Here is a 27,298-nt window from a genome sequence, read left to right on the forward strand (position 1 = left end):
TTGCGCAGGAAAAGCATCCTCTACTGGACGAATCACTTCAATCTTGCTTTCAACATGTGCCTCAGAATTCTTCACACTCCATTCTATTCAGCCCCTCATTTTGCTTTAAGTGGGGAAAAACTCCAACTTATTGGCACATAAAAGCACAATTGCAGTTTCCTTAGTCAGCGATTTCTAGTTTCAACAGTAAGTGCAGTGGTCAATTGAGATCATCGAATAAAGTGGAATACCACAAAAGGTGATTTCTGTGGATAGTGTTTGAGTGAAGTTGAATATAAACAAAAGAAATTAGAAGCAACGAATCCTCAGAAAGAAAGCCATACATGAATATATATGGGGAAGTGAGGGAATGAGTGAAGATGGTGGGGAAGGGCGCCTGTGAAAGAGAAGATGGAAACGACATGAGCTTAGAGAAGAGGCACTGCTATTCTAGTTGGGCTCTGCCGGAATGGGGGAGGCGCTGGGCACACCACGGAGGGCTTCCTCAATGAGGCTGACGGCGACGCGAATGTGACGATGCTGAAGCGGTAGGGGAATTTTTTTTTTTTGGTAAATAGCAGTAGGGGAATTTTTAGTGAGTGAGATTTGAAACTGTGAATCCAAGTGTTTTGGTCAGTCATAGAATTCCTAACACTGTTTGTAGAATTCAATAGAACGATCAACGGATTTGATGGGAAAAAAAAAGTAAAAACTGAAAAGGACTCAATTAAAAAAATTAATCTAAGGACTTGATTTAAAATTGAAGAAAATTATAAAAATTTGCAAATTGGTTTTTCTCAAATAAAAAAAAAAAGAATCGTAAACTAACCGACAAGTGTTGATCATCCTAGTAAACTAATCAATGTGAAACATGACCCAGTCAGATAACCATATAAAAAGGGGAAAAAACCTTTAAATCTTATCAACTTTATTTTAAAATTTTATTTAATATATATGCTTTCAAAAAAATAATAGTCCACACAATAATAAGTTAGGGGAAAATGTACGTTTATGTAATAAATTTAATAAAATAATTATATATCGAGATAAAAATACTCTCAACTCTATCAATAAAATTAGAGGATTATTTCTAATTGCATTTAATAACATTAAACTTGTCGATGTTTAAATGGAATCCAAAAAATCAAATATTAAATCTTCATACAAAAGTTGGGGTACAATGCAAACCCATTAATAATTATTTTTTTGGGTGATAACTTCTGGTATCCGGTATCTTTAGTAGGTAACTATTACCTCCGGTTCTAATTATAAGACCTAGTTGACTAATTTGGAGAGATTAAGGAATTTAGTTAAGTTAGTTATTTGTCATGAATAAGTGTTGTCTTTTCTAAAATATCCTTACTAATCAAGTGTATTGGTTAGAACTACCATTGTTAAAAGGACTATATTGGAAAAAGTGGATAAATATAAAAGACAAAGTGGATTGGGATCTTATGTTTAGGATTAAAATAAAAGTTAAATAGAGTCTTATAACTAAGACCGGAGGTAGTAATTCGGATTGCGAGAAGGTGAACTCACTGTAGAGGGCACAAGGAAAGCCCAGTAGCAGCTATTGGGAGGGAAGCCAACGAGATGGTTTGAGAGATCAAAACCAACACGTGTCCCCTACTGTTGAACGTTACCAATGATTGACAAGGTTGATGGGGATGGTGCGAACGCCAGGCAAAACGTTTCCCTCGAGTCACTTGGTATAAGATAGTTCATAGCCGGTAAGAGAGGTGTCCACGAACTAGACTGGACCAGATTTGTTATCAACATGAAGTCTAATTCAGTAAAGGCCTCGGGCTGAAAAAGACCATCCGAGGTCTAGTCCAGTCCAGTATTAACCCAAGATCGGATTGGATTGGACTTGATCCTCTGGACTAGTCCATGCAATTTAGAACTTGAATTTAATTTAAATTTTTTTTCCTTCAATAAAAAGCAAGATTGTAACTTACTATATGAAATTTTGCACATATTTTAATCCGAAGTTCATCAAATTTGATCATTCCCTTTCAATTTCCCAATAATGTCATGTTTTATTAAGTAATCCTCATTAATATAAATCTTATATGGTAGAAATTAAAATATATACGCATGCTCATTACTTAGGAAGTCAATAGATAAATTTTAATTATTTGAATAAACTAAAAACTTATATAGAAAAGTTAAATCAAATTAAAATTATATAAGTAATAATTTTAAAAAAACCAGGCTGGACTGGACTGGACCAACTTGTCTGAGGGCTAGTCCCTAGTCCAATCTAGCCCGATGAGACCAGTCCGGTCTAGTTTGGTTCAATCTTGTTTCGGATAAATTTTTTCTAAACCAGATTGGATTGGGTTTGCTCGGGTTAGACCGGATCACCGGGTTTTTGCACAGCCCTAGCCGGTAACACCAACTCTTGCCCTGCGGAGAAGTCAAACGACACCGCTGGCACCTCCACGTTATCGTCAACGCCAAGTCGAAGCAGGTATCAAACAAACCCATGCCTTTTAACCACGCCTTTTAAACCGTATGTATACTTCACGAACGACTCACGCAACATGTCGTACACTTCCCTCCTCAACCGCGTCATCGTCGTCCCCGAGTCCACTATGGTTCCGCCCATTCCGTCACCATCCAACTCGAAACTTGACTCGGGAATAGGAAGCAACTCGCCCCCGACGCTGAGTCCGATCGGTTCCACATAGTAGAACGGGGTTGAGTCCATAATTACGACGTAACAGAGTAGTAACAGCATTCAGAGGCATTGGCAAGTCAAACTCGAGGGAGCTTGAGTTAGAGTCACGATCCGCCAGACAGTAAGAGAATGATGAAGTATTAAGCTGTGCAGGGAGAGACAGCGAGCCGCCACCAAGTCTGAGCAAGCCAGCTGCACCGAGGAACAATCCCTCGTGATTGTGGCCGCAGCCTAGGGCTATGTTGTTCGTCGGAGTCGAGCCCATAGTGATGGTCTCCGTCCCAAAGTTGCCGACGGTATAGGATCCGTCACCGTAGGAAACCTCATAGAGGCAAGTGTTGTTGCAACAGTCGGAGCCGGAGGAATCCGATGCCTTGCATTGACGACACTGACAAGATAGCGGCGAGTAAGAAGCCGACGAGTCTGGCTTGAAAATAGGGCCGGCTTGAGGGTAACAATAGGTGCACGTACGGGGAGCACTGGATCCAGGTGTCACTTCCGGTTCGAGCACCATGCTCGCGAAACTCGGCGGGTTACCGATTCCTACTCGAGCGAAGTACTCGCCAGTTCCTCGACTCGGCCCAACAGGAGCCTGCAGTTTCTCAACCCTAAGCTTGCCTTTCAAAGCTCGATCTAACAGAGTCAGTAATGATCTGACTCGAGAGGAATCAGTCTCGAGTCGAGCTAAAGTTATCGACCTGTAATTAGTGTAGTGGCTTTGTGGAGTTTGGTGAAGGAAGGCTCGAGAGCATATCTGTGAAGAGAGGAAAGACGAAGAGCGAAGCTGTTGATGATGATGGGGTTTGAAGGTGAAAACTTGATGGGTCTTTTGAAGGGAAGATGCGACATTGAGCTTTGTGGTTTTAAAGCTAGGGGGCGTGGGTCGACAATGGAGTAATGCGAAAATGGAGAAGAAGAAGGTGATGATGACGACGACGACGAATGAGAGAGGATTGATTGATTTGGCCATTGTTGAAGATGAGAGAATGCAGAGAGAATGTGGATGTTTAAGGATGAAGCTAAAAGCTAGAGTTCATGTCGAGCTCGCTGGAGATATGGCAAGAGGGATCGAGAGAAACTTTGAATGAGAGGGTATAGTATAATTGGGAAGATACATGGTAGGCTTGGCACTTGGGAATGAACAATAAATTTCTTATTCCCAGTACTCTTTCAGTCCTAAATATAACACTTTTTATACTAATGTGTATAAAGATTTTATATTTAGAACCAGGGGATTATTTAATTTTCAGCTTCTAGAGGCGTACCGTAGCAAGCTTCAAAACCTTGGAATTAGTTAGTAAAAGAACTTTCTCTCTGGATACCGAGTTGATGCAAAGGATGCATTTTTAATTGCATTACAAATGAGTTGTTATATTTAAGACCCAACTTAATATACTAACACATGTAAGTGATCACTGATCACTATTATTCTTAAGGATAGAGCAGCAATCAGTTACCACAAATTGGACAATTAAGCACTCATTTGGATCAAATGTGGTGTGGTGAATAAAATCTCTTCACTTGTAATTTATTTTTTTATTTATAAATCACTTTTAACATGTTTTATCATAATTAAGAAAAACATTAAATATCATTAACTATGCTTTAAAAAGTTAAAATTTAGCTTTTTAATTTTATTCTTATTTAATATATACACTTTAGAGAAAATAACAATCTACACAATAATATATATACCAAGGGTAAATTAGTATATTTGTATTAAAAATTTAATGATATGACTTATAAATAATAAAAAAATTATTTTCTTTCTGCCTTGTATAAATAGGACAAGAAAAGTACCTTCCAATATACACACATATATTGGGGATTGCACAAGGAACCATTTTATCATTAAATCACAACCATTTCAATTTATTGTAGAAAAATAAATGATAATAAACATCAACAAAATGCAACATTTGACTAATAGGATGTGGATCTAGTAAAATGAGCTAGAGCTTGTTAGGTTAAGCGGTAGGATCTCAAATATGCCCATTTAAATTTAAATAAGTGCTTATGAAGCATGTTTGGGGTGTTTGGGTAATTTTTATAAAATCCTGATTAGATCGTGATTTTAACCTGCTACCGCACTTTTAGGATAAGCAACAAGAAGTATCTTGTGCGTTTGAAAAATCCCGATGAATCTTCAGCAACTAAATTTTCTCCAAGCTACCCCTCCTTCTAACGGTAATTATTTTAATTTTTTGTAAAACATACAACATGAAACTATTTTTCTTTTAATTTTATCTAAAAGACATTTTTAAAAAAATCAGATAACAAATGACATATGATTGAAACAATGCAATCAAATATTCAGGTAATATTCTGATTCGAGGAGCATCCTTAAATTAAGAAAATAATGATGACTAATAATTTTTCAGCTTATTTTTATATAAAGGGAGTATATGGGGTCTTTTATTTAATATTTGTACTACACATAAATTGCTAAGTGATTTTAAATAATAATAATTTTTAAATAAAAATAATATTTAAATATTCATGTCATTTATTAAATTATATTTAATAAAATTTATTATTAAATATAATAATTATGAAAATGTAAATAACTTTATTAACTTCATGCCCTTTTTAGTAATTATAGACCCATAAGTGATGTTAATAAATGAAAACCAAACATAATCACAATTCTTAAAATTACTTATAAAAAAAATATCCAAACAAAAATCACGATTAACCAGTGTCACTTATAGCTAGTGTCACTTATAAAATTCACGATTATTTAAAATTACAGTTGTTCACTACTAATTCAAACAGGCACCTAATCTTTCACAATATAGTGAACCAAGATTTGAATTCTCTGTTGAAAGAAGTGTCATCATATTTAGTATTTAATACTCTTTTTATCCTAAATATAAAACCCATTTTCTAGTGTAATTTATACTACAAAATGATTTTTACATTTAAAACAGAGAGAGTAGCATTTTAAATGGAGTTGTTTTTAATAAAAGAATACCTAGGTCCAGCCAAAAAAAAAAAAAAACACAAACGCGGCATTTGGTTTGCTTTCGGACCTTCAAATGTCAGAGGCCGACACAAAAAGCAAACATGAGTTTTGCTTCGAGCTTTTTGTTTTTTGGTATAAGTTTTGCTTCTGCTTTTAGTCCATCTAATTGTGAATCGTGAGCGGCCCAAAATCAATTAGCACGTGTTTGCCAAGAAATTAGGTTTCATTTTAATTTTAATTTGAGGCCTTGCATTACCAAAAAAAAAATTTGAGGCCTTGCGCCTCTTGGCGCCTGCTTCACGTGGTTCGCTTCTCTAATCTCCCAGGAAGAAAAAAAAAGCCTCTTCCAGGAAGTCTACGCAGTCTGCGACTTTATCGTCCATTATGCTCACACACGCAAGCCTTCTTACCAGTTACCAACTAATTACTCAGAGAGCCACCTATGTATCACCCCAAAACTTCACCTTCTTGAATGTACTGAAAGTTACCCTTAGAATATTTTTGTGTGAACTGAGGGTTGGCATTTAGAATATTTTTATTAATCATGAGTATTAACTAGAATTACTATTTGATGAAATTTTTAACATATAAAACTATTATAAGGGGCTACTTAAAAAAAAGATATATATAATGGGAAATAAAATACGAACAAGAAATAATGTTATCTATGGAGTTGTGGTTGAAGAAAGGAGCACGATGACAAAAGTAGAAACCAACGAGGAAAGCAGAAAAGGCAGTACCAAAACCTACGCATTCTTGTTCTGCTTGATTAATATAGTTCAAATTCTGTTTTTTTTTTTGGCCAAGTTATATATATATTTTTAAATGCAACTTAGAGTATTTTCAAATTATTTTGGGTTTAAAACTAACCTGTATCAGGCTGAGAGTGTTGATGTTAAAATCTTTCTAACAAATATATATTTTTAAATTTGAATCTGTGTTCTTCTTTTTATGAAAATAAGACCATTTACCATATTAACTAACAGATTGTTGGTGGTCAAGTTATATTTCAAATAGGTGAGCAATGTGCAAAAGCCTCTTAAAAATACTTTAACCAACACCTCACATGAAACCATACTTATAGGGAATAGATCTATAGATTAGTACAGCTGATTATCTTTCTAAATTAGTGTATAGCACGTATAATTTAGGAAAAATTACACTCAGGTCTCATATAAGACAATTAATTTAGAAAAAGTCTCTCAAAATCTTAAAATAATTATTAAGTCCCCAGAGACTTGTATGTAATAAATTCTAATTATAAAATTACCTATTTACCCCTATTAATTTGAACCTATTACAATTTATTTACAACCTGACTTGACATATATGTTGTCAACAACCCGAACCAAATTTAATTGTGAAAGACGAAATTTTTAATATGGGTTTCTCACGATTTTATCTCGCGTCCATGTATTCGGAACATGAGAGAATCATCGTGGCGTAATAATTAACCGTGCACGTCAAGGAAACAAGTTCGATGACGATAACAACAAAGGAATTTCCCACGTTTACTTTTTTTAGAAGCTATCGGTCCACATGAGAGGTATACAATTAATTTATCAATATAAAAAATTAGTTATTTTAATTATTTATTGGGTGTTTCATTATCCTCAAGAAGGAATTTTAAGAAGTATTTTCATGTAATTTGAGACAAAACTCTTTTCACATACTTATTTTGTGTTTAAAAATTACTTTTTAAACAATAATTTTGTTTCCACCCAAACACTCTCATAATAAAAGTGGATTAATTTTCTTCAACTATCCTATTTAATTATTACTTCTATTGATAAATTTCTTTTAATATATGCAATTAATATAGAGAATTTGAAAAAAGAATTGAGATAAAATAAATTGAGAAGTTATATTTAAAATTAAAAGTAAAGCCAACTTTTCAATTAGTTTTTATAACAAGTTATTAGCCAACAATATCCTATCTCATTCAGTTACCTCTTCCGTATTGAAGCAATCTTCCTTCAATTAATTTAAAAACAAAATTTTTTGTGTCGACGTTGTAATTCCAAAATACATTATCCACTCCATAATTGATCTTTTTATTAAATTTTGACCCTTTTAATTAGGAAGAGACGACTGTCTCGTGGCCCATAAAAAATTGCAAAGAGACGGCAGCTTCGTACAAGACAAGACTAATAATATTAATTAATTTCAATTATTGGTAATCTTGCTGTTTTAAATTTGTTTTGGCAAATACGTCCCTTTCTCCTGAAGAGAGACCATGGGAATCTGATGTTTATAATTTGATTGGCTCCTCTCTTGCCTGGGCCTGTGGCCACCTTGGTATTTGCAACTTCATTAGCATTGGCTTTAGCTTTGAGGATTTTCAACGCCTTTGATTTTAACGACGCGGATAAGGTGATGCGTGAGGATAAAATATAATATTCCTCCGTTATTAATATAAAATTTAATTATTAAATTAATTTTGATTATAAATATAAGGCTTATTTATTATATTTATTAATTTTTTTAAACTATCCTCATAGATATCTCTTCAACTATAATTAAGTACAAGAGGGAATGGGAATATTAAGAAAGATGATTATAATATTTTAGGAAAAACATGTTATATTTTTTTATAATTAACTAACTTATCTAGCTTTCTTAATCTAATCAAATTAGTTAAATAGGTTTTATATTAAAGATCGGAAGAGTATAATTTATTACTATAACATTTTCATTTTTTTTGGCAACAATCATAAATTTTATATTTAATATTAATATCCTTTATTCGTTATTATTTTTTTTATAAAATAATTAAGATTAATATTATTGTTGCAGTGATCAAATTTTGGTTTTGACGTTGCAAATCATTAGCTTAGAAGTCTGAGTTTGAGTTTAAGTATGAGAACTAAAATCTTTCATTAAAAATATAGAGACAACTAATAAAACTGAAACCAAATACTTTTAAAACTATAAGAATCAAAACTAAAATTTGATCAAAGCACAAGAAGCGATTAACAACAGTAGTAACCCAAATAATTATTACATATAAATAAATGATTAAAATACACTAACATCTTTTTATTTTATGTAAATTACGGACGTTTCTTTTTAGTGCTATAAAAATCTCTCTTAAAATTAAAAAATAATAATAAACGTAATAAAAATTGAGGAAATTAACATTCCGTTATTGGCCGTACCATCATGAGAAAGAAAAAAAACTTTCTAAGAAGTCTCCTTTCTCGTTGTTTGTTTGCGTGTTTGTTAGGTGCGGAGGAGCTTGAGAGCTACCCGTTTGGCTTTTTTCATGAGTAACATCTTATGTAAATTATAACTAACAGTATTATTACTTTTCATATAAAAATAACAAAAAACTTTGCCAAAAAATTTTAAAAAAATTATAGTCCTCAAAGAATCTAATCTGATCTGATCTAATCTAATCTAATCACGAAAAATACTGATCTTGGCCCACCCACCTATGATCCATCAAGAATCAATAATGGCTATAGGGCATAAGCATACATGTTTGCCCTTTTCTAATCAGATACCTCCTCCACTAACAGCATCCACTTCCATACCTTTATCACCACTTTCTTTTCTTTTTTTAATCAACAGCACTTGCAATATTGAGATGAAGTCTCAAATTTAAGCCAAATTTAAATTATAAAAACTAAAGTGCATGAGTTGAAATTCTGAAAAAAAAAAAATTCACTTGTATAGAGTTAAATTTTAGAAATTAACTCACAGTTAATTAAAAACTATAAAAAATTATTTATTTCCCCAAAAAAACTTTGAATTTTTTTTAATTTTATTTTCGTTTCTTTGTGTTCTTCACAAAAAATGGTATGCATTGTTGATATTTCTTAGGTACACTCTTAATTAATTCCTATTTTAATTAATCAATCTATAATTAATTATATAATCTATTTATGATTTCTGATAAAGATTTTAAAATGAGATTATATTTCAAACCATTATTTTTGTCGCATATGTGATTGTTTATTGTTTATCTTTGTAATTTTATCAACGGGGAGCTTCCGGTGTGGTGCCGGACGAAAGCGCATCTTTTTATTCCACCCCGATTCTGCTCAGTGTCTCAGTATTCAATTATTCATCTTTATCAGTTACCTTCACAGGCATTGAATCCCATGCTCTGATTTCTATTTCTAGAATCCAAAAGGAGCTAAATTGTTCCTTTTTTCCTTAGAATTACTAGCTCGTGTAGAAATTCGAAGGATCAAACGCCGACGACTTGGGAAGTTGACGCACTTCACGACAATCCAATACAGAGTCTGAGAGATTCCTTTGATACATCATCATTTACAGCTTCTCTTTTCTGCTCTGCGTATTCAGCTGCCGTGCATTCATCCAAGATGAGTTCCGTCGTTCAGGTAACTTCATCCTACGTTCCACCCCTGAATTTGATTTCCTTTCGCCTTTTGATTTGGCCCCTGATTCTGTTTTTCTTTCCTGGGTTAGGGTTTCACCAAGTCTCTGGCTATGACTGTGCTCTCTGAAATCGGGGACAAAACATTTTTCGCTGCTGCGGTTAGTTTTTTGAGGGAAAATTTATGTTTGTTCTTCTTCATTGTTTGATCTTATATACTTTTTTGTTGCTTGCAACTAAAGTTGAAAACTGTATTTAGAGGCATATGAAAACTTTGGCTTATAATATTCACTGGTTTCGCTGCTGGCGATTTGTTGTGCAAGTCAACATATATGTTCTTATTTTCTTTAAAGCTCGTTTGAAGGGCGCAATTTTTTTTTTTTTTAATATTGGCAGTGGACAACATGTAAGACCAAGTACTCAGGATTGATGGGTTGGATACTTTGGGTCAGTATATGTTGGAGATTAGCATGTTATCATCGACTAGAATACCCAGAGATATTGCTCTCTTCGCCTTCTTTCTTTATTTCATTCTTCTTCTTCTTCTTCTCCCCACTTCTGTTGAGTCTTTTCCTGCAATTCTGTGTTTGATATTTGACAAGGAACTGCTAAAGTCTTAACAAATTCTTCTATCCCCATGAATTTATTTTGAATTAGCAATTAGTCGCTGTGCTGTCCTAAGTTTATTTGAGCGGTTCATTCTCAATTGCTGTAGTACTTAGCATGATGAAGTTAGTCTGACATGTTATGTTGTATTATTTGCCCCCTTCTTATACATAGTCGTTGACCAAAGAAGAAAAAGTGCTGCTTGTTTCTTTGTATGGTCTAGAGAACTAAATATCATAACTCTGACTATCTGATACGTTAATGCTTATTTCTAGATCCTGGCTATGCGTTACCCCAGACGGCTTGTTTTGTCAGGTTGCCTATCAGCTTTGATTGTAAGAATTTCTTTTCTCCCTATTTGGTTCACAGCTATCTTTCTGTTTTTGTTACAATTAATAGCTTATTACGTCAAATATGGTATTGTCTTCAAATCTAAACTTCTCAAGGAAATTTGAAACATTTAGGTCATGACCATTCTATCTGCTCTTGTCGGATGGGCTGCTCCAAATCTGGTAAGCATTCTTTGTTGCTTGTGAAACTTGACAATTCTTCTCATTGTTCTGTGTGTTGATTGATAGAATGAATATGCAAGTAGTTAACTCAGGTGTTTAGCTTGAATGCATTACAAAGTCTTCCAATCCACCGGATGAATAGACAAAAGAGGAGCAATCATCTAATATGTGTTGAGTCATTGAATTAAAATGTATTGTTTTGTTGAATTAGCAATCTGTTCTGGTCTGCTTCCCTCAAAGCTAGGTCTAACTTGGTGATTGAACTTTGATATTGATGGAGTGTCTGCTGCAAGACTGCTCAAATAATTATTAGTGAAGTTCCATTTTTAAGTGAACATGCATGGGAGGTGAAGTGTAATTATATATACGAAGATTATGTAGCAAGCTCTTGTTTAGGCATGCTGCATTTTTCTTTGGTTCTTGCACATATTGATTGTTATGTAATTCTGCAGATTTCTCGTAAATGGGCTCATCACATAACGACATTGCTGTTCTTTGGTTTTGGGCTATGGTCCTTGAAGGATGCAATATTTGAAGAAGGGTGATGATTATTATCTTGGACATTCAATTGCTGGTCCTTTTCTTTTGAAAGCAAGTTCTCATCTGCATTGATACTTTGTTTACTGATGCTGGATTATTTCACTGAACAGGGAGTCTGAAGAACTGGCTGAAGTTGAAGCGAAATTGGTCTGTCACATTTTTATTTGATTTCTTATTTTAACTCCAGTCTTTATTTACCTTTTGACATCATCCTTGTATTGTGATTAGGATGCGGATTACAAGGCTAATGGGGGGTCCACAAAAGATAGCAGTAAGGTATGGCAATAATAATCATCCTGAAGTTTTGCTTTTTCCCCCCTCTGCCCTATTAAGGCATACCTATTGGTCGTGCTAACAAATACCCATGTAACCAACACGGGCACACATATTGGACACAACATGATATGATACATAAGATATGACAGTTTCTAAAATTTTAGAATATAGGGACAGGGGGTATATATACATGTATATAATTATTTGTGTAACCAATATAACATCTCATTAAAAGGAAAAATCGGTATTAAATATTCTAAACATTGTAGTATACATGTTAAAACAAACCACATGCATGAATAAATTTTCTATAACATCTTATAAATAAACCACAGTTTGTTTTTCCATCGTAACATAAAAACATGATTGGACAAAATCATTGTATGAGCCCCTTACAAAGGTGAGCTTTGCCTTACCTTCATAAGGGTCCTATTTTACTCTTAAATTTTGGAGCATTGTTGATGGATGTAAAGCAGTATTAGTATCTATAAGTATCTATATGTGCATGACTAGTTTTTTAAAGTATTGAATGCTAGACAAGTACGTGGTCTAAATTTTTGATTGTTTGCTGGATTCATTAGGTTATTATCATGTGTCATCTCACGTCATGTAGGTAAAATATGTAGTTATGAACTTATGGGTAACAGAGGTGGGAGGCCTTGATCCTTTACAATCAACAATGAATATTGCTCAAAGCTTTATAGGAAAAGCTTTAATACCAATTTGTCGATGATGAAATCTCCTTACTGTAATTGAGGGGATTTCCATCAAGACTGGAGTTTTATGGAGTAGATATTATTTTGGTTAAGTGCAGAAATGCATAGCCATGCTCCTCTGATGCATTATGACACAATCCATGCCAAACTGTTGTGTAGATATCTTTGAATTGGAACAAAGAGTTTTCTAGTTGGTATTTCAAGAATCATTTGCTTTTAGAACTGATTTGTCAGATAATGTATTCGGTGTTCTAGATAATGCTCACTTTATGTTCCCCACTTCTCATTTCCAGGTTAATGATGACTTGAAAAAGCATAAACGGCCCCTTTTCACTCAGTTTTTCTCCCCCATATTTTTAAAGGTAGTAATTGCATTTCCTCTAAAGATTATTTTTCTAATTGCCCACCTTTCCATATGATTCACATTATCATGTCCATAATGCAGGCATTTTCTATCAACTTTTTCGGTGAGTGGGGTGACAAGAGCCAGGTTAGTATTTTTTCGCATATATTTGTTTTTTCCATGACTAGAGACTTTGGTTCCGCACTTAACATCAGTTCATTCTGTTTCAGCTGGCTACCATTGGTTTGGCCGCTGAAGAGAATCCATTTGGTGTGGTTCTTGGTGGCATTGTGTAAGCTTTTACTATACTATCTTCGAGAATTATAGTCATTCTAATATACCTGCATGCATATGCATATATATGTATATGTATATCAGGAATTTTTTGGGCCAATGTTCGTATGTTAATTCAGTGGTTTCTTTCCTGAACTTCTGCATACACACTAGCATATATGCATACTTGCACATGCAATGTTCTTGCCTGGAACCATACACGTGGCTGCAGGATGTTTCACATGCCTAAAATCCAGCAACTACTTGGGAGAGAACCTTAATTTTCTAGTTTTCCTTTTTTCAGTGGACAGGCGTTTTGCACTGCTGCTGCTGTTGTTGGAGGAAAGAGTTTGGCATCTCAAATATCTGAAAAAATGGTAATGCATTTTATTTTATTGTTCCTTGTCTCCCGCTTTTACCTATGCATGATATGTTGCCCACATGCCATGTTCCCCCCCTTTATGGTTGGTATCTCTTTTCTTTGGGGAAGCTCATGGATTAAGTTTACATTATAACTTCTCCAAAATGGGTCAATATAAGTTTTAGACTACCAACAAACCAACGAGAAAAGTAAGAATTGTGGATTGAGTAAGATCTATTTACCTTCTAAGAGATTATGAGTGTATCTAAACGGCGAGTTGGTGGAATGAGTTTTATTTTCTGTATTTATGCCTTTATATTATTATGTATGACTGGTATAGTAGTAACATTATACTTTATGCCTCGCAGATTGCACTCTCAGGTGGAATTCTTTTCATTGTATTCGGTATCCAGTCATTCCTCACTCCAATTGAATGATGAAGACGGCTGTGCTATTGGTCGGTTTATCACACACACTGTATGTGGCAATGAGGTTGGCTGCCTGAAGAATTCAACTTGTTGCCTTAGGTATTGTGGGGGTAAAGGTTGTTTTTTGACCCTTCCATATAATTTATGGGTTAAAATCAAATAAGCATGGCTGGACAGGCTCTGAATTCATTGTTCTAAGTTTAGATAAGTGGATTATTTTTCTTTTTAATTGTAGAACTACTTTTCATTTTTGTCTTCCTCCCTCCATCGCGAGGAATCAAAGAACCAAATTAGAAGGATAAAAGGATTAACTTTAACTACCTAGAATATTAAATACATGAGCACCCGTCTTTCCCTTTTTTTTTTTGGTGGGGCAGACCCAAATAAACTACAAGAAAACTGAAGGCCATCCACTTGAGTAGGATTATAATTGGCCAACCAATCCGCACTAATGTTTGCTTTCAGTTTGAAGCCCACAAAAGTCAGGCTCAACAAGTCTCCCTTTGTTTTTCTTATCTCTCTATTACTCTGGTCTCTCTCTAACTCTGCACCCTCTCTTTCGTCGTTCCAAACGAAACTTGGACGGCTATCCTACCTGTGACTCCGAATTCCAAGTTTACGGAAATTCATATTTTCAGATTCATATCTTAAAACTTTGCCAAAAATTACCATATATGTATGTGTCTGTGTACCTTTTTTTTTTTCCTTTGGCTAAAGCATAGGTATCCTCCTATTGGAGGCAATCGTATTCGAAGTACTGTCAGGCACTAAACGTGGGTACCTCTCCGAGTGGGGATTCAAATTTTGGTTCGTCACGTTGTGAGAGACTAGTCCCTTCTGCTAAATTCAACCCCGTTGGTCTGTGTACATATATTTGTATATATGCATATGCGCACCTCCCTCATCCCCCGTCCTTCTAATTCTATAATCATCCCAAGCCCTAGAAAATAGAATTCTTATAACTTGGTGGCTTATTACGTATAATTTGTAAGAAATTACATTTGATCCTTTTACGAAAAATGCATCAGTTTATAATAATAATTCTTGTCAATGAGAATAATAATTAGTCTATTTTTATGGATAGTATCCGTATTAGTTACGATATTTTATTAAATAATCTTACTGCATGTAGAATTGTTTCAAAAAACTCATGATAAAATAGTTAAACTAATTTAAACAAATTTAGAAGTTCTCTGTGTCCATGTTTCTGGAATGCTATTCAATATATACAATGCAAATAAAAGAAACAAAAGTTATGTAATTAAAACGAGTAATGAAAATTAAACTCACAAGATAATTATGCACAACTATTATACGAGTTACTAGACGCAGGTACAAAAGAAATACACGAACTCGTTTTCTACTGACAACACAACGGCACATTCGTACAACTGGCATTACCCAAACAAGTCCTATTCACAGAAACTAAAGACAAAGCAGAGACTCATTGTGGTCACCTACGTTAACAACACCAAGTAACCACATTTCTGATACGGAAGTTGTGAAATTTTTTATTGAAAGACACAACCATCCCTTATAATTCACAGGATGACCATACCTTTTCTCCTTTTCTTTGTTCTTGTAACGTTCATGAGGACAAATTTATGTACACAGACTAAAATCTGGAAATTTTGCTTTTCAACAACATAGAACATAATCAGATTTACAAAGAGGCCAATGATTAGCACCCACCACTTGCAGGTTCAATTGAACTCAGCAGGCCATTGCCTCTTAGCTGCATGCAGTGTTCTTCAGCATCAGCTTGGGCACAGATAATGACCACTGACAATCCATTGTAGTGAGCATCTAGCATGATGTCATATGCATTATCAAGGGTCATGCCAGGAATGACCTTCATCAATACTTGTACAACGTATTCCCTTCTGTTGAAGTCATCATTGTGCAATATTACTCGATATGGCGGCGCTAATTTCCGTGATTTCCTGCATGTCTTGGGAAACCAGAATTAAATATTTTCTTTCACTCTCACAAATTTTTTTATACATGAAGTACAAATATAGGACCTTAATAACAAAATTATTAATGATAGTTAACAACCTTCATCTTTTCAAGAATCATACTCCTTTTCCAAACCTCCCCTATTCAATTTTATTGGCAGAAGTAACATAATAGATCTAGTCTATTTACTCACCCAGCTTTACATAAATTGAACAAGGATATATTTGGTAATGGCTAATAAACACTGCAGCGTACTTCGTAAAGCGTTGGCCAAAAGAAAAGCTGAAAAAGAGTAGACTTGGGACCAAAGGGAGTAACACTCCCTCCGGATTTTTTTTTTTTTTGGGTAATCAAATGAAAGTATTTCTTTGGACTTGAATATAAGAAACAACTACCTATTATTCCTTATATTAATTGAAAATTTCCTGTATCACCCTCATCAATTAAGTCAACATCGTTATATAACCATTATATGAAGCAACTGATAAGGGCATTTTGGGAAAAAAGGAAGATCATAAACATATTTATTGCTTTTCACTGTATTCTTTGGTTTGTGCAACTTGATTACTAGTATCTAGAGGAGTGATAGATAAATATGCAAAGTTAATATGCTAAAAGCTAACCACTAGCACAATCAAACAAAATAACAGCTGACCCCCGAGCATAGAACCAAGAGAGAAAACTCTAAAACTTAACTCAGTAATCTGATTTATGAATTCAAGTGTCAACAAAGAGAAAACGCATGAAACCAAAGCAATATTATAAATATGCAGGCTGCAGAAGTCTAACATGAGTAGAACTCATCAGAACAAGAAAAAAATGACCAAACAACCCAAAATAAAAATATTGATTAGAAAACCCTCTAGATTAAAAAAAAAAAAAAAACCAAACAAACAATAACTAACTACAGAACGATCTGCATAATTCACTATAGGATCCCTCTAGACTGTTATATTAGGAAGGTTAGGCAAAAACAGCTATTCAATTTTTCCAAGCGACACTCCTAATAGTGTTTAAAATTAAAGGGGCTAAAGAAGCAAGTGATACGCATTACACGATATAAAATAATACATATTTGGCATGATTTAATCAAATAATATCTCCATTCTTCCACAAGACAGTTTTACCAGCATCTAGACTAGCTTTTATAGCAAACGATTGCATACCTTAAATTCCTGTTCCTATTAAAAGTGACAATATTGGAAGAACTCACAACAGCTTCCTGTTATTAAACCATGGCACTTCCTATATATCTTCCTTTCATCCAATGGTTTTAGATTGCAAACGCAATCCCCTAACACTTGTAATTAATACAGTCAAGTTGTAAAACCAAGTCAGCCCAATCAAAGAATTTTAATGTGAAGCTTTCCACATCAAAATTGCTCTATACCTCAGGTCAAATTCAGATTCACGGCCAGGAGTTCCTTTTTCAATAACTGGCTTCTCCAGCAGTCCTCCTCCTCTGCCTGGTCCTGTTGCTAATACAGCCATGGGAATGCAAAGATTGGAGCATGGTCCTCTGCAAGAAGAATATTTGTCCCCTGTATTGTGAATTTTTCTTCAGTAAGTGTTCTTGGAGCACTCAATCATACACAGAAGAGTTCAAGATTTTATGTTTACCAAAAGAGAGGGTCAGCATACTAGTATTACACAAATATAAGCAAATTAAGTATGACTCTTGATGCATCTCCCCTCTAACACAAATGAGAGATGCTTGTCACTTATCTGCTACTTTTATCCATGTTTTGTTACTTAATTGCCGCTAGAATCATGCTTTAATTTTCCAAACACCAATTCTCTTGCTGATTCTTTTAGTAGAAAAATTCGCAAACAGAAACAGAAATCTCCAGAAAGAAAATCTACCTCTGCCCAAGTCCTAAAGTTGAAGTGGTTTCTTAGCATTTATTCCCAGAAAAATAATCCATTGATTTGACAACCGCATGAAATGATCAGACACTCGATCTCATATTCTCATTGTAGAAGCTAACACAGATTTTCGATTCTTGATGGAATAGCTTTAGTGGCCTGTTTGGTATGGCGAGATAAACAGAATACCTTTCTAGCGCAAAAAACGAGAATGTTTATTATGTCATTATTATGCTAACCAATGTTTTGATTCTTTCTGATCACTTTTCCACAATAGAAGCACGCATATTATCTACACGGCATGAAAACATATTCTTTTTAAGTTTTATTTCTTTACGTTCCGAGTACGGGATGAGCAGTTGTTCCTGACTCATTTCTAGTTCAGTAAGGAATTTGACATCTGCGTATAAGTATAGATTTTTATGTAATCATAATTCTGGAAAAGGGAGGAAAATATGGAAATTGGAGAAACAAGAAAAAATCAGTGAAAGTTGTCAATCCAATTTTCTGAGATTCTGCATATGTTGCTCTATCTTCAGAGCTTATAGATTAAATTAAAACAATGGAGAGCCACTCGTATTGATGAATTGAAGCTTCCGAAGTGCTCCTGTTGGATTGCAACTTAATACTCGGTAGCCAATTAAAAAACAAACAAACAAACTTCCCAGCGAAAACGTTCCAGAAGAGAAAAATAAAAATCACGTATGGGGATAAATAAGATCAGCAGGAGTAATTAATGAAAACGCCAGAAAATTTGCAGGAATCGTGATAGAGAAGCTCGAAATGAAAGAGTAACAGAATAGAGTAGAAGTCAAAATATTCGGAGAAGAAAGGCAAAAATGGGAGCGAGAAGAGAAATGAAGAAAGTACCAGGCTTAGAATTGAAGACGTGGTTGGGAGAGAGAGCAAATCTCCCACACATCGCACTCTCCATCTCCCTCCCCCTATCTCTCTATCTCTTCTATGCCTCTGGTGGAGATTTTTGGTTTTCAGTTCACCTGCATATAAAGAGAGGAAGGGGGCAAAACAAAAAAAGAAACCTGACACGTGCCTCCTAATCTCTCTTTTTCTCCTCCATTTTTTTGAGTGAAATGTGTCCTAGACTGTGTTTGTTGATCCTTCCTTCCAATGGGGTTGTAACTTATAAGGTGAATTTGAAATAGCTCATAACTAATTTTTTATTCATGATTTACAGAATATGATAAGTACATAAAAAGAGCTTTGTGTGTTGACTTATATAAAAGGCGTTTATAAATAATTTGAAACATTATCTCAATAAGTCCCAAAATTTAATGAGTCAATTGGTGGTAGTAAACTAACAATAAAATTGAATAAAATGGATGTAGAATCTCTGTAATTTTACCAATAAATGATGGGTTAAGTGACAAAATAAGATGTAATACACTTTAAAGAATTATCTTAAATCTTTTTTTAGTAGTATAAGATGCTTAAATATCCTGACTGATCAAACAATATAATTTAACAATCAAATTTAATGGCAAAAAATATAATATTTTTACTATGAGAACAAACTTAAATTACATCTTTAATTTTCGGATGAGAAATGAAGAAAAAAACCATCTACAGGAAAGGCCAAATACCGGATGTGGATGATTTACTGCGGGGGAAAAATCTCTAATCTTAGTACTATTAAAAAGGTGTATTTTGTTCAATAACTTTGTGCAAAAAAAAAAAAAAAAGAAGAAGAATCGTAATTCAACGATTTGAACTTTTCAGATTTTTTTTATTACTGGCACAAAATGGCACTATCTTTTGGATAGTCGTTTTCTTCTGATTTCATAATATTATGTATCATTACACTTAATTATTAATAATTATAATTATAGATTCCCTTAATATTTGCTGCAATGATAAATTTTTAATTGACTGTTTTAAATTCAACGTGTAATTATAAATAAATATTAACTTGCTCAATTTTAAATATTAAGCTATGAAATTTAACAGTGCCCTTTTTTCACACATCGGTTCCAGCAAATGCTAAACCAGCTTTAACCACCTCTCCCATGCAAGGAGATTGCTTTGCCAGGCACCAAATGCCTTGAATAATTTCTTTACCGATTTAGTTTCAAAAACATATTTATCACCCAAATACGCGCATATAAACATGGGGAAGGGTGACATGCCACAGCATCTAGCTAGCAAACTTCCATTTAGTTATTAACATTCTAACGGTAGTGTTTCCTGCATAAATCTTCATGGTTCATCGGCAAAAGACATCATCCCAAGACTATACCATTGCAATCTGAAATTGAACCTAACACTATCAATGCCAAGGGCCCAATGCTTCAAATAACATTAAGCTAAAGACTCGTAGATCGTTACTCTAATAGATTATTGGGGAACTAAATGCAAAACTAAGCTAACTCATGAATCCACCTCCACCCATGTTGGGTGCACCTTGCGATGATACCTGTCCCTGAGACACCAGTTGTGACCGTCCTGAACCTTGAACGTACGCCGCTTGACTCATTCCTGCACCAACCAATTGCTGTTGCTGAGGAATCTGCTGCTGATGTTGCAATTGCTGAAGCTGAGGAAGCTGCTGCTGCTGCTGCAGCTGCGGGAGTTGCTGCTGCTGCTGAAGCTGCGGGAGTTGCTGCTGCTGCAGCTGGGAGAGTTGTTGCTGCTGCACCGGAGGAAGTTGCTGCTGCTGTGGTTGTTGCAGCTGAGGAAGTTGCTGTTGCTGCATGTGGGCAACCTGCTGTGGCTGCTGTTGTTGCATCTGTGTAAGATGCTGCTGCTGCTGCATCTGCTGGTGTTGCTGCTGCTGCTGCTGTTGCTGTTGCATTTGTTGCTGCTGCTGACTGGATAATTGTGGCTTAAATACCACCATGTCCTGTTTGTATAACAATTTTCAGAGAAATATTGGAAGCATGCATAAACAGATATCATTATGGTTTGGAACTTCAAAAAATTGGGTTTGTTGAGGAGATTTAGAGTAGAATAGTTTCAGGTTGACTTTAACCTCCAAGGGAAGGTAGAAGTTTAGGTTGCACAAGTACAGTTACAAGTATCCTACCCTTGCGTGAATGGGGATTTAACAATTCTCTTTCAAAATATAAGGTGCAAGTATAGTAATAGTCCCTCCAATTGAAAATATGAACATCAAATAACTAATTCATGCAATGAAAAAAGTTAGTTAAAATTGGTTAAAGACAATAAATATGTAAAACAATGCAATTTACTTTCCTAAAACACCCTCATTTATGAAGAGGGTAAGTGGAAGAGAGAATGAGTGGGAAAAGAGAGAATGAATGAAAAAAGAGATGAAAGAGACAAATAATTAATTAGGGGTACAAATGGAAAAAATGCATTAAATGATTAGACAAATTCAAGGTGATGCTCATTATTTAAAAAAAAAAAAAAAAATTAAGCCCCTCCAAAGATTTGATGCTTATATTTTGAACCAGAGGGAGTATTGCATAAATAAAGAATAATATACATAATACAACATGCCCACTACAATTAAAAATAGATAATGACCGTTCTGCATATATAATCAAACCAAAGCTCAATTGCCTGTTGATAGCGTCATGATTGTGTTGGCGTGAGAAACACGTTAGTCACATTAAATGTGTGAAAATAGGCGTGTCTAAGCCGTATAGTTTATTCATCCCCTGGGAAAGAGAAGAGTAGCCCAACTTCTAGACTTATTACAGCGTAAATAGCATTAAATGGAAGAGTCAACAACTAATTGAGGTGTACTTAGCTTGAACTCTCACAACAGTATAATAAACAGAATGTTGCATGCACCTTGAAGTTGGCATACTTCAAAGAAACTCAAACGCTTTTCACGTGTGAGCAAATTGATTGTGAAAGTAAGTGTGGATTTCATTTATCCCGGTTCCCACAAAAGGGAAGAAAATTTAATGCTCAAGAGGCTTGAGTTCAGAATTTCTCACCCCAGGAAAAAGCATCCCAATCAAGCGGCAGGCTTTATCAGAGACAGATAGTAGCAACGTCTGTGATGGTAATTGGATTACTGCACACTGTAATGGAAGAAGAAACATTCAGCACCAGACTAGGCTTACCAAACCAAGAAATATAACGGTTCAGCCATAAGGGCCATAATTTCAAGCACAAAAATAGTTCAAATTAAGCTGATGTTGATATTGTCACCTCTTATTTTTGTAGGATTGAGTTGGAGCACAGGTAAAATTATAGAGGATTGGAGAGCACTATTGAGCCTTCTCTCTTTCCCTTTGCTTCCTACGGTCGTTTTTACATCCTTTAATTGACCTAGGAGATTTTATTTTATGCCCCCTTTTTGTCCTGCTCTTCTTTTTCTTGTCAATTCTTCTTTACTTGCTCAAAAGAGAAACACAGGAAATGCTGCCCGTTTGTTTTGCACGAGTCTCATAAGCATACTGTGCCTATATTCTCCTAATTCAAGTTTACCATAATTATCTCCTATGCATGCAAACAAACAAAGAATACCCGCGAAACAAGTTCACAGCATATGCAGGCAGCAGGCACAAAATACACAACTGTTACAATCCTTCAATGGAACAGGTAAATTGTCCATTCTGATTCCGTGCCTTAAAAGTGGAGTTAGAAATAACAGAGGATAATTATACAAGTGTGATTTACAAATTTTGAGTGACTGGTTATATCTGGTAACAAAACCTCCTAGTTACTTGCTTATACAAATTTGGAACACATCGAATTGAAGACACCAACACATACTAGGACATCTTAGATATAAATTGAAACTTTTAAACACTTCGAAGATAACCTCATGCATACAGTCCTAGTTCCATGCGATTTAATCTTATATTTTCAGTGATGTGATTTTTTTTAATCTTCCAATTTAATTAATTGGAAATCCACACATTGCAAAAGCCACATTTTATCTTCTTTCTAGAACAAGGCTCGGTTATCAAGAAGCAACAATACTTTATTGACTAATAAGATTGTTATGTTATAGATTAGCAGAAGAAACTAAAGAAAAGGAAGAAATTAAGATGCACTGATAACTTACCAGCTTCTTTTCCTGAAGCTGAGCAAGAAATCCATGTGGGTTCATAGCCCGAAAAACTAGGAAATCTGCCTTTCCAACGTATTGCCTTGTGTCAAAGCATTGTCAAGTCAGAATATATACAGAATAATGCCTGGACCAATATAAAGCTACACACACTAAATAAGCAAGACCAAAGCTAAGCACAAAAAAAGAAGTTACTTGTTATTCATGTGATCTTGAGATATAAGACGAACTATTTGCATTGTTGGTGGCCAGTTCGATGCAAGCCTGGGACCCATAAAAAGCAGTCATTAGATTTTTTTAATTACTGCCAAGTTAGGCCAATATAGGTGACAATCTAAAGCCACTGATAGTGATTTAGACCAGGTAGACATTTAGGAAAATCCCACACTGCTTCAGCCATATTGGTATAATTTTGGAGCACATGATGTGTCATGATAAGTTGAATTTTTCATACCAGTCTTAAGGTAATTTATTATGAAGAAATGGGAGAAATTTCAACCTAAATAGTTATGATCACTTCCATATGCGCATAATACAAAATACTCATGCACACTTTGCTCCGTTAAAAGCATGTCCTGCCCATGTGAAAAATTATAGAACTTATAAAGGAAACCTTGAAATCGATTTCATAAATCACTAGAATTAAAACTCAAAGGGAGGTTGGAAGTTTGATCCTTGCTGTTCCAAGTATCCAAATTAAAGAATCTAGGAACTTATTGATTTCATAAATCAGTAGAATAAAAACTCAAAAGTGAGCTTCTCAAGATGCTTATTAATAATTGTTACCCAGTATTGAAAGTATGGTTCCGTGAATATAATCATCTAATGACTCAAAACTTCTGAAAAACCAATTAAGCCATCAAGGAAAGAGAAGTCAGTAATTTCTTTAATAAAGAGGCAGCTCAACAAACCAATGAGAAAAGAATATTGAGCCGACAGTTTTAGAAAGTCTAACCACTGACAATGATCCCTAGACTTCTACGAAGAAAGAATATGAGTTCCTGAACTTACGACTCAGAAGCTGAATAACTCCGATACCCCTGCCATGAAGAAAGTACTCATCAAATTAACACATGCCACAAACTTGGAGGAATTGCTGCTATTATGAAAGAGACTGAAAATGCACAAAATTAATGCAATGGTCAAGTAAGAAGAAGTAAGCCAGATAGTTTTTATCAAGCTTTGAGATGATACCTCTAGTCTGGTGATAAATACAGGCTGTCCTTGTCTTTGCCCAGATAAACTTCCCTGCATGAATAGCAACAATTAAAGATATAAAACTGATGCAAAAGCATGCGAGAATAACAATAAGGAATTTTCATGACCCGTGCTTTGTAGCAATTCCTACTTATCATTTGATGATCTACAGTTATTAATGGTTACAGCCACCGGACAACATAGAATTGATTTATAGAATTTTAGAAAACAAAGAGATAACTTCAATGAGATTAAAGCAGAATTGTAAGGATCTATTAGATTTAATGAACGCCAAATAGTATAAACAACTACAGCAGTAAGCATTTTGAGCAAATTCTTTCCTCGCCTCTTGCTTCTATCAGTGATATTATCCATTTCATAATGTCAAATATCCAGAATTTTTCAGAGATATCAGAGATTAAGGTAGTACGGGCTATGATCATTGCATCATGCGTGATAAATAAAAATTGAAAATTGTAGCAAAGCAAAAACGATATAATGCAACCTACAATACAAACATTTATGGTATGTAATTACTAAATAGTGATAATGAGAATCTAAAATCAATGTGGGCAAGAGTAAGGAGGACACAGCAGAGGATTTAGAAAGATAGAGATATAAGCTGCACTTGTCAAAAATATTCTCCTCAAGTTAAAGATACTAACAGGAAAACAAAGACATGATCCAACAAAATCTAATTGAAGAAACTATGGTCTCCCTTAGTGAACCATAACAGAAAAGGCAACCATTGCAATTAAAATGAAAACCACAGTTTGCAATAACAGTCTCGATTTGTCGGCCAAAAAAAAAAACAGTTAATTTGTCTAAGATAAACACTTCGTTTCATGTCAAATAACAGTTTAGAATTAGATGCCCGAAAATTGATTAGCAGTAATACTTCAAAAACATACTCCAATCACGCTAAACTCAAGAATAAGCCTTACAAGGGATAAGTGGCATAAATTATTCTTATCAAATCTAAAGAAACTGATGACAAATGCATGATGGTCAACTGATGCTGGACAAAATTCATTATAGAGAAGATGTTAGGATTTCACATTCCATGCCAATTATTTTAAAATTTTCTCAAGGAAAAAAGAAAATGCATGAAAGCCAAAGCTTGAGAGGCAGATTTACAGGGGTTAAAAAGGGATCAGGACAAACCTCCCAAACCTTCACATATTTTGATTGTGTAGATTGCATAGCACCTGAGGTCTGTTGTTGTAAAGGCATATTAGCTGCTGCATTATTCACACCAAGTGGTTGCATTCCCTGTTGTACTTGCTGAGACATTCCGGGAGTAGGAATCATTGTACCAGTCCCAGAAGAGACAACTGATGGACCAAGGCTACTCATCACATTTTGGTTCATGTTAACTCCACTTTGCACCATTTGGGCGCCGCCAATGTTTCCTTGGCTCATGGCTAACCCTGGCTGACCCATACTAACAGTACCTTGCAGATTTCCCAGTGGTTGTGAAATCCCAATATTTGAACTTCCAGACAAATTTGACGTGGCTGAAGTTAATGAACCAAGACCTGAGTTTGCTCCAACCTGCATGGAACCAGTGAGAGATCCAGAACTAGTTATTGAATTTATGCCTGACTGTCCTGATGAAAATACATTTTGAACAGCAGGTACAGAAGATGCCATTCCGCTGGATATCATGTTCGACATGTGCATAGCCACAGGAGTTTGACCCATTGACTGAAGTCCCATTGAGGTTCCTCCACTTAGCACCTGTCGTGCTTGAGAAAGATTGTTAAGAATGTTGACATTTGCTTGAGCAGGACCCACTGGGCGCAAGGGCTGTGACACTGACATCATGGGCTTTACATCCTGTGTATTTTCATTACTTGCCATAATATCTTGAGAAGCAGAAGACGGAGACGAAGTCTGCAAGCTTGGGACACCTTGACTAGGAGCACGTGGAACTGATGGCATATGAGGAAAAGTAGGTCCTGTAACCATGGAAGTAACAGGAACGGGCTCCTGAAGAGATATGATAAATCCGGGATCATTATGGGGGTAAAACAAATCAGTGCCAAATTTTAATAATATTTTCATACAAATTGAGGATCTTACCACTTTTATAGTAGCAGTGCCAATATTGCCCACAGAAATTGGTTGCCGGTTTGTGATAGATCCATTAACTAAAAATCCATAGAAAAAGCAGCAATATTAATGGAGCTTATAACAATTTTTAACCAACAGATAAAAGAAGAAATATGGTAAAATCAGAATTATTAGAATTTAAAAGAATTAATTGTATAGAGCTGTACATATCCAGCTCTGTATTATTTTTTATTTTCCTCAATCAGGTTTTCCCTTTTTATATTATGGGGGTTCCTCAATATATATTGTGAGATCAATAAAAATTATCTTCAGTGCAATGACTCATATGGCATTAGAGCATGAGACAAAAACCGAAGACGGTGATCCTTAAACAGGCATGGAGTTGAACTCCGGTGAGGAAGTTGCACACTTTAAAATGACTTCGGGCCTTGATGGCTCCTCCATGTCCAACTGGTGCCAAATTGGGGGTTCCATCATGGTGACTTCTATTCTTGAAGGGCCAGTGGTTCTGATCATACCACAGAAGCTAAACAACGAAAATTAGTTTGAGAGGGCCCAGGCAATAGAATTTGCAGTTGAAGATTGTGGAAAGGCTGGATATATCACTAGTGAAACACCCTTATCAGGGCATCGAAGATTCAGGCCATGCAATGCTGTCTTGGTTGGTGAATGTTATTATCCCAATGATAAAGAAGAGTCTTGGTTGGTGAATGTTATTATCCCAAGGATAAAGAAGAGCTTCATGTTTCTCCCAACTACAAATGAAATCTAGGATGTTGTTTGAGACTCCTATATTCAAGTCCTTTATATAGATAATGGCACAAAGTACTTTAACACCACCCTAGGAGAGTACCTAAACAAACAAGGAATTCTACATTAAAGTGCACATGCTTATAGCCCTCAACAAAATGTGTTAGGTACGAGAAGCAAACCCCAAAGTGGAGGGAGAGAACAAATGGGTGATGAGGAGGAGAGAATGCCACACCTTGATTTAAAACCTTAAAGCTCAAGTTTGTGGTCCCTATGCTATATTATATACTACCTCTGGTCTTAAATATAAGATTTACTTTGTAGAACAATTTGCACCACAAACTAAATCTTATATTTAGGACTAGGGGTAGTATTAATTAGTTCCCAACTTTATCAGATGTAAGACTTCCTACATCAA

The 27,298-nt window shown here is 35.0% G+C and overlaps 3 protein-coding genes and 1 pseudogene across 4 annotated transcripts; 1 reads left to right on the forward strand and 3 right to left on the reverse strand.

Annotated features, from left to right (window-relative positions):
• Positions 1-1,473: 1,473 nt before the first annotated feature.
• On the reverse strand, positions 1,474-3,632 carry LOC114750978 (protein ASPARTIC PROTEASE IN GUARD CELL 1-like; annotated as a pseudogene).
• Positions 3,633-9,628: 5,996 nt separating this feature from the next.
• Positions 9,629-14,274, forward strand: LOC114750981 (GDT1-like protein 4). The gene is made up of 12 exons (XM_028939628.1): positions 9,629-9,976; positions 10,065-10,133; positions 10,854-10,913; positions 11,043-11,090; positions 11,543-11,631; positions 11,741-11,777; positions 11,859-11,906; positions 12,916-12,984; positions 13,068-13,112; positions 13,196-13,257; positions 13,543-13,615; positions 13,968-14,274. The coding sequence occupies exons 1-12, from the start codon at positions 9,959-9,961 to the stop codon at positions 14,034-14,036; spliced, it is 687 nt and encodes a 228-aa protein (XP_028795461.1). The 5' UTR covers positions 9,629-9,958; the 3' UTR covers positions 14,037-14,274.
• A 1,027-nt stretch (positions 14,275-15,301) lies between these two features.
• On the reverse strand, positions 15,302-18,845 carry LOC114750982 (ATP-dependent Clp protease adapter protein CLPS1, chloroplastic-like). Of its 2 annotated transcripts, XM_028939629.1 has the most exons (4): positions 18,723-18,845; positions 17,607-17,678; positions 17,377-17,527; positions 15,302-15,970 (listed from the first exon to the last, which is right to left on the reverse strand). In XM_028939629.1, the coding sequence occupies exons 1-4, from the start codon at positions 18,784-18,786 to the stop codon at positions 15,709-15,711; spliced, it is 549 nt and encodes a 182-aa protein (XP_028795462.1). In that variant the 5' UTR covers positions 18,787-18,845; the 3' UTR covers positions 15,302-15,708. The 2 variants fall into 2 exon arrangements, with proteins under 2 accessions (XP_028795462.1, XP_028795463.1); XM_028939630.1 differs by lacking the exon at positions 17,607-17,678.
• Positions 18,846-19,911: 1,066 nt separating this feature from the next.
• Positions 19,912-26,233, reverse strand: LOC114750983 (mediator of RNA polymerase II transcription subunit 25). The gene is made up of 8 exons (XM_028939631.1): positions 26,140-26,233; positions 25,219-26,046; positions 24,052-24,105; positions 23,869-23,897; positions 23,053-23,121; positions 22,855-22,939; positions 21,776-21,862; positions 19,912-20,709 (listed from the first exon to the last, which is right to left on the reverse strand). Exons 2-8 carry the CDS (start codon positions 26,023-26,025, stop codon positions 20,233-20,235), a joined length of 1,608 nt encoding a protein of 535 aa, XP_028795464.1. The 5' UTR covers positions 26,026-26,046; positions 26,140-26,233; the 3' UTR covers positions 19,912-20,232.
• Between the last annotated feature and the right edge of the window lie 1,065 nt (positions 26,234-27,298).

The sequence above is a fragment of the Neltuma alba genome, unplaced genomic scaffold (genome assembly GCF_004799145.2).
Source record: "Neltuma alba isolate B1F8T4 unplaced genomic scaffold, ASM479914v2 tig00006718_pilon, whole genome shotgun sequence".
Lineage (NCBI taxonomy): Eukaryota > Viridiplantae > Streptophyta > Magnoliopsida > Fabales > Fabaceae > Neltuma > Neltuma alba.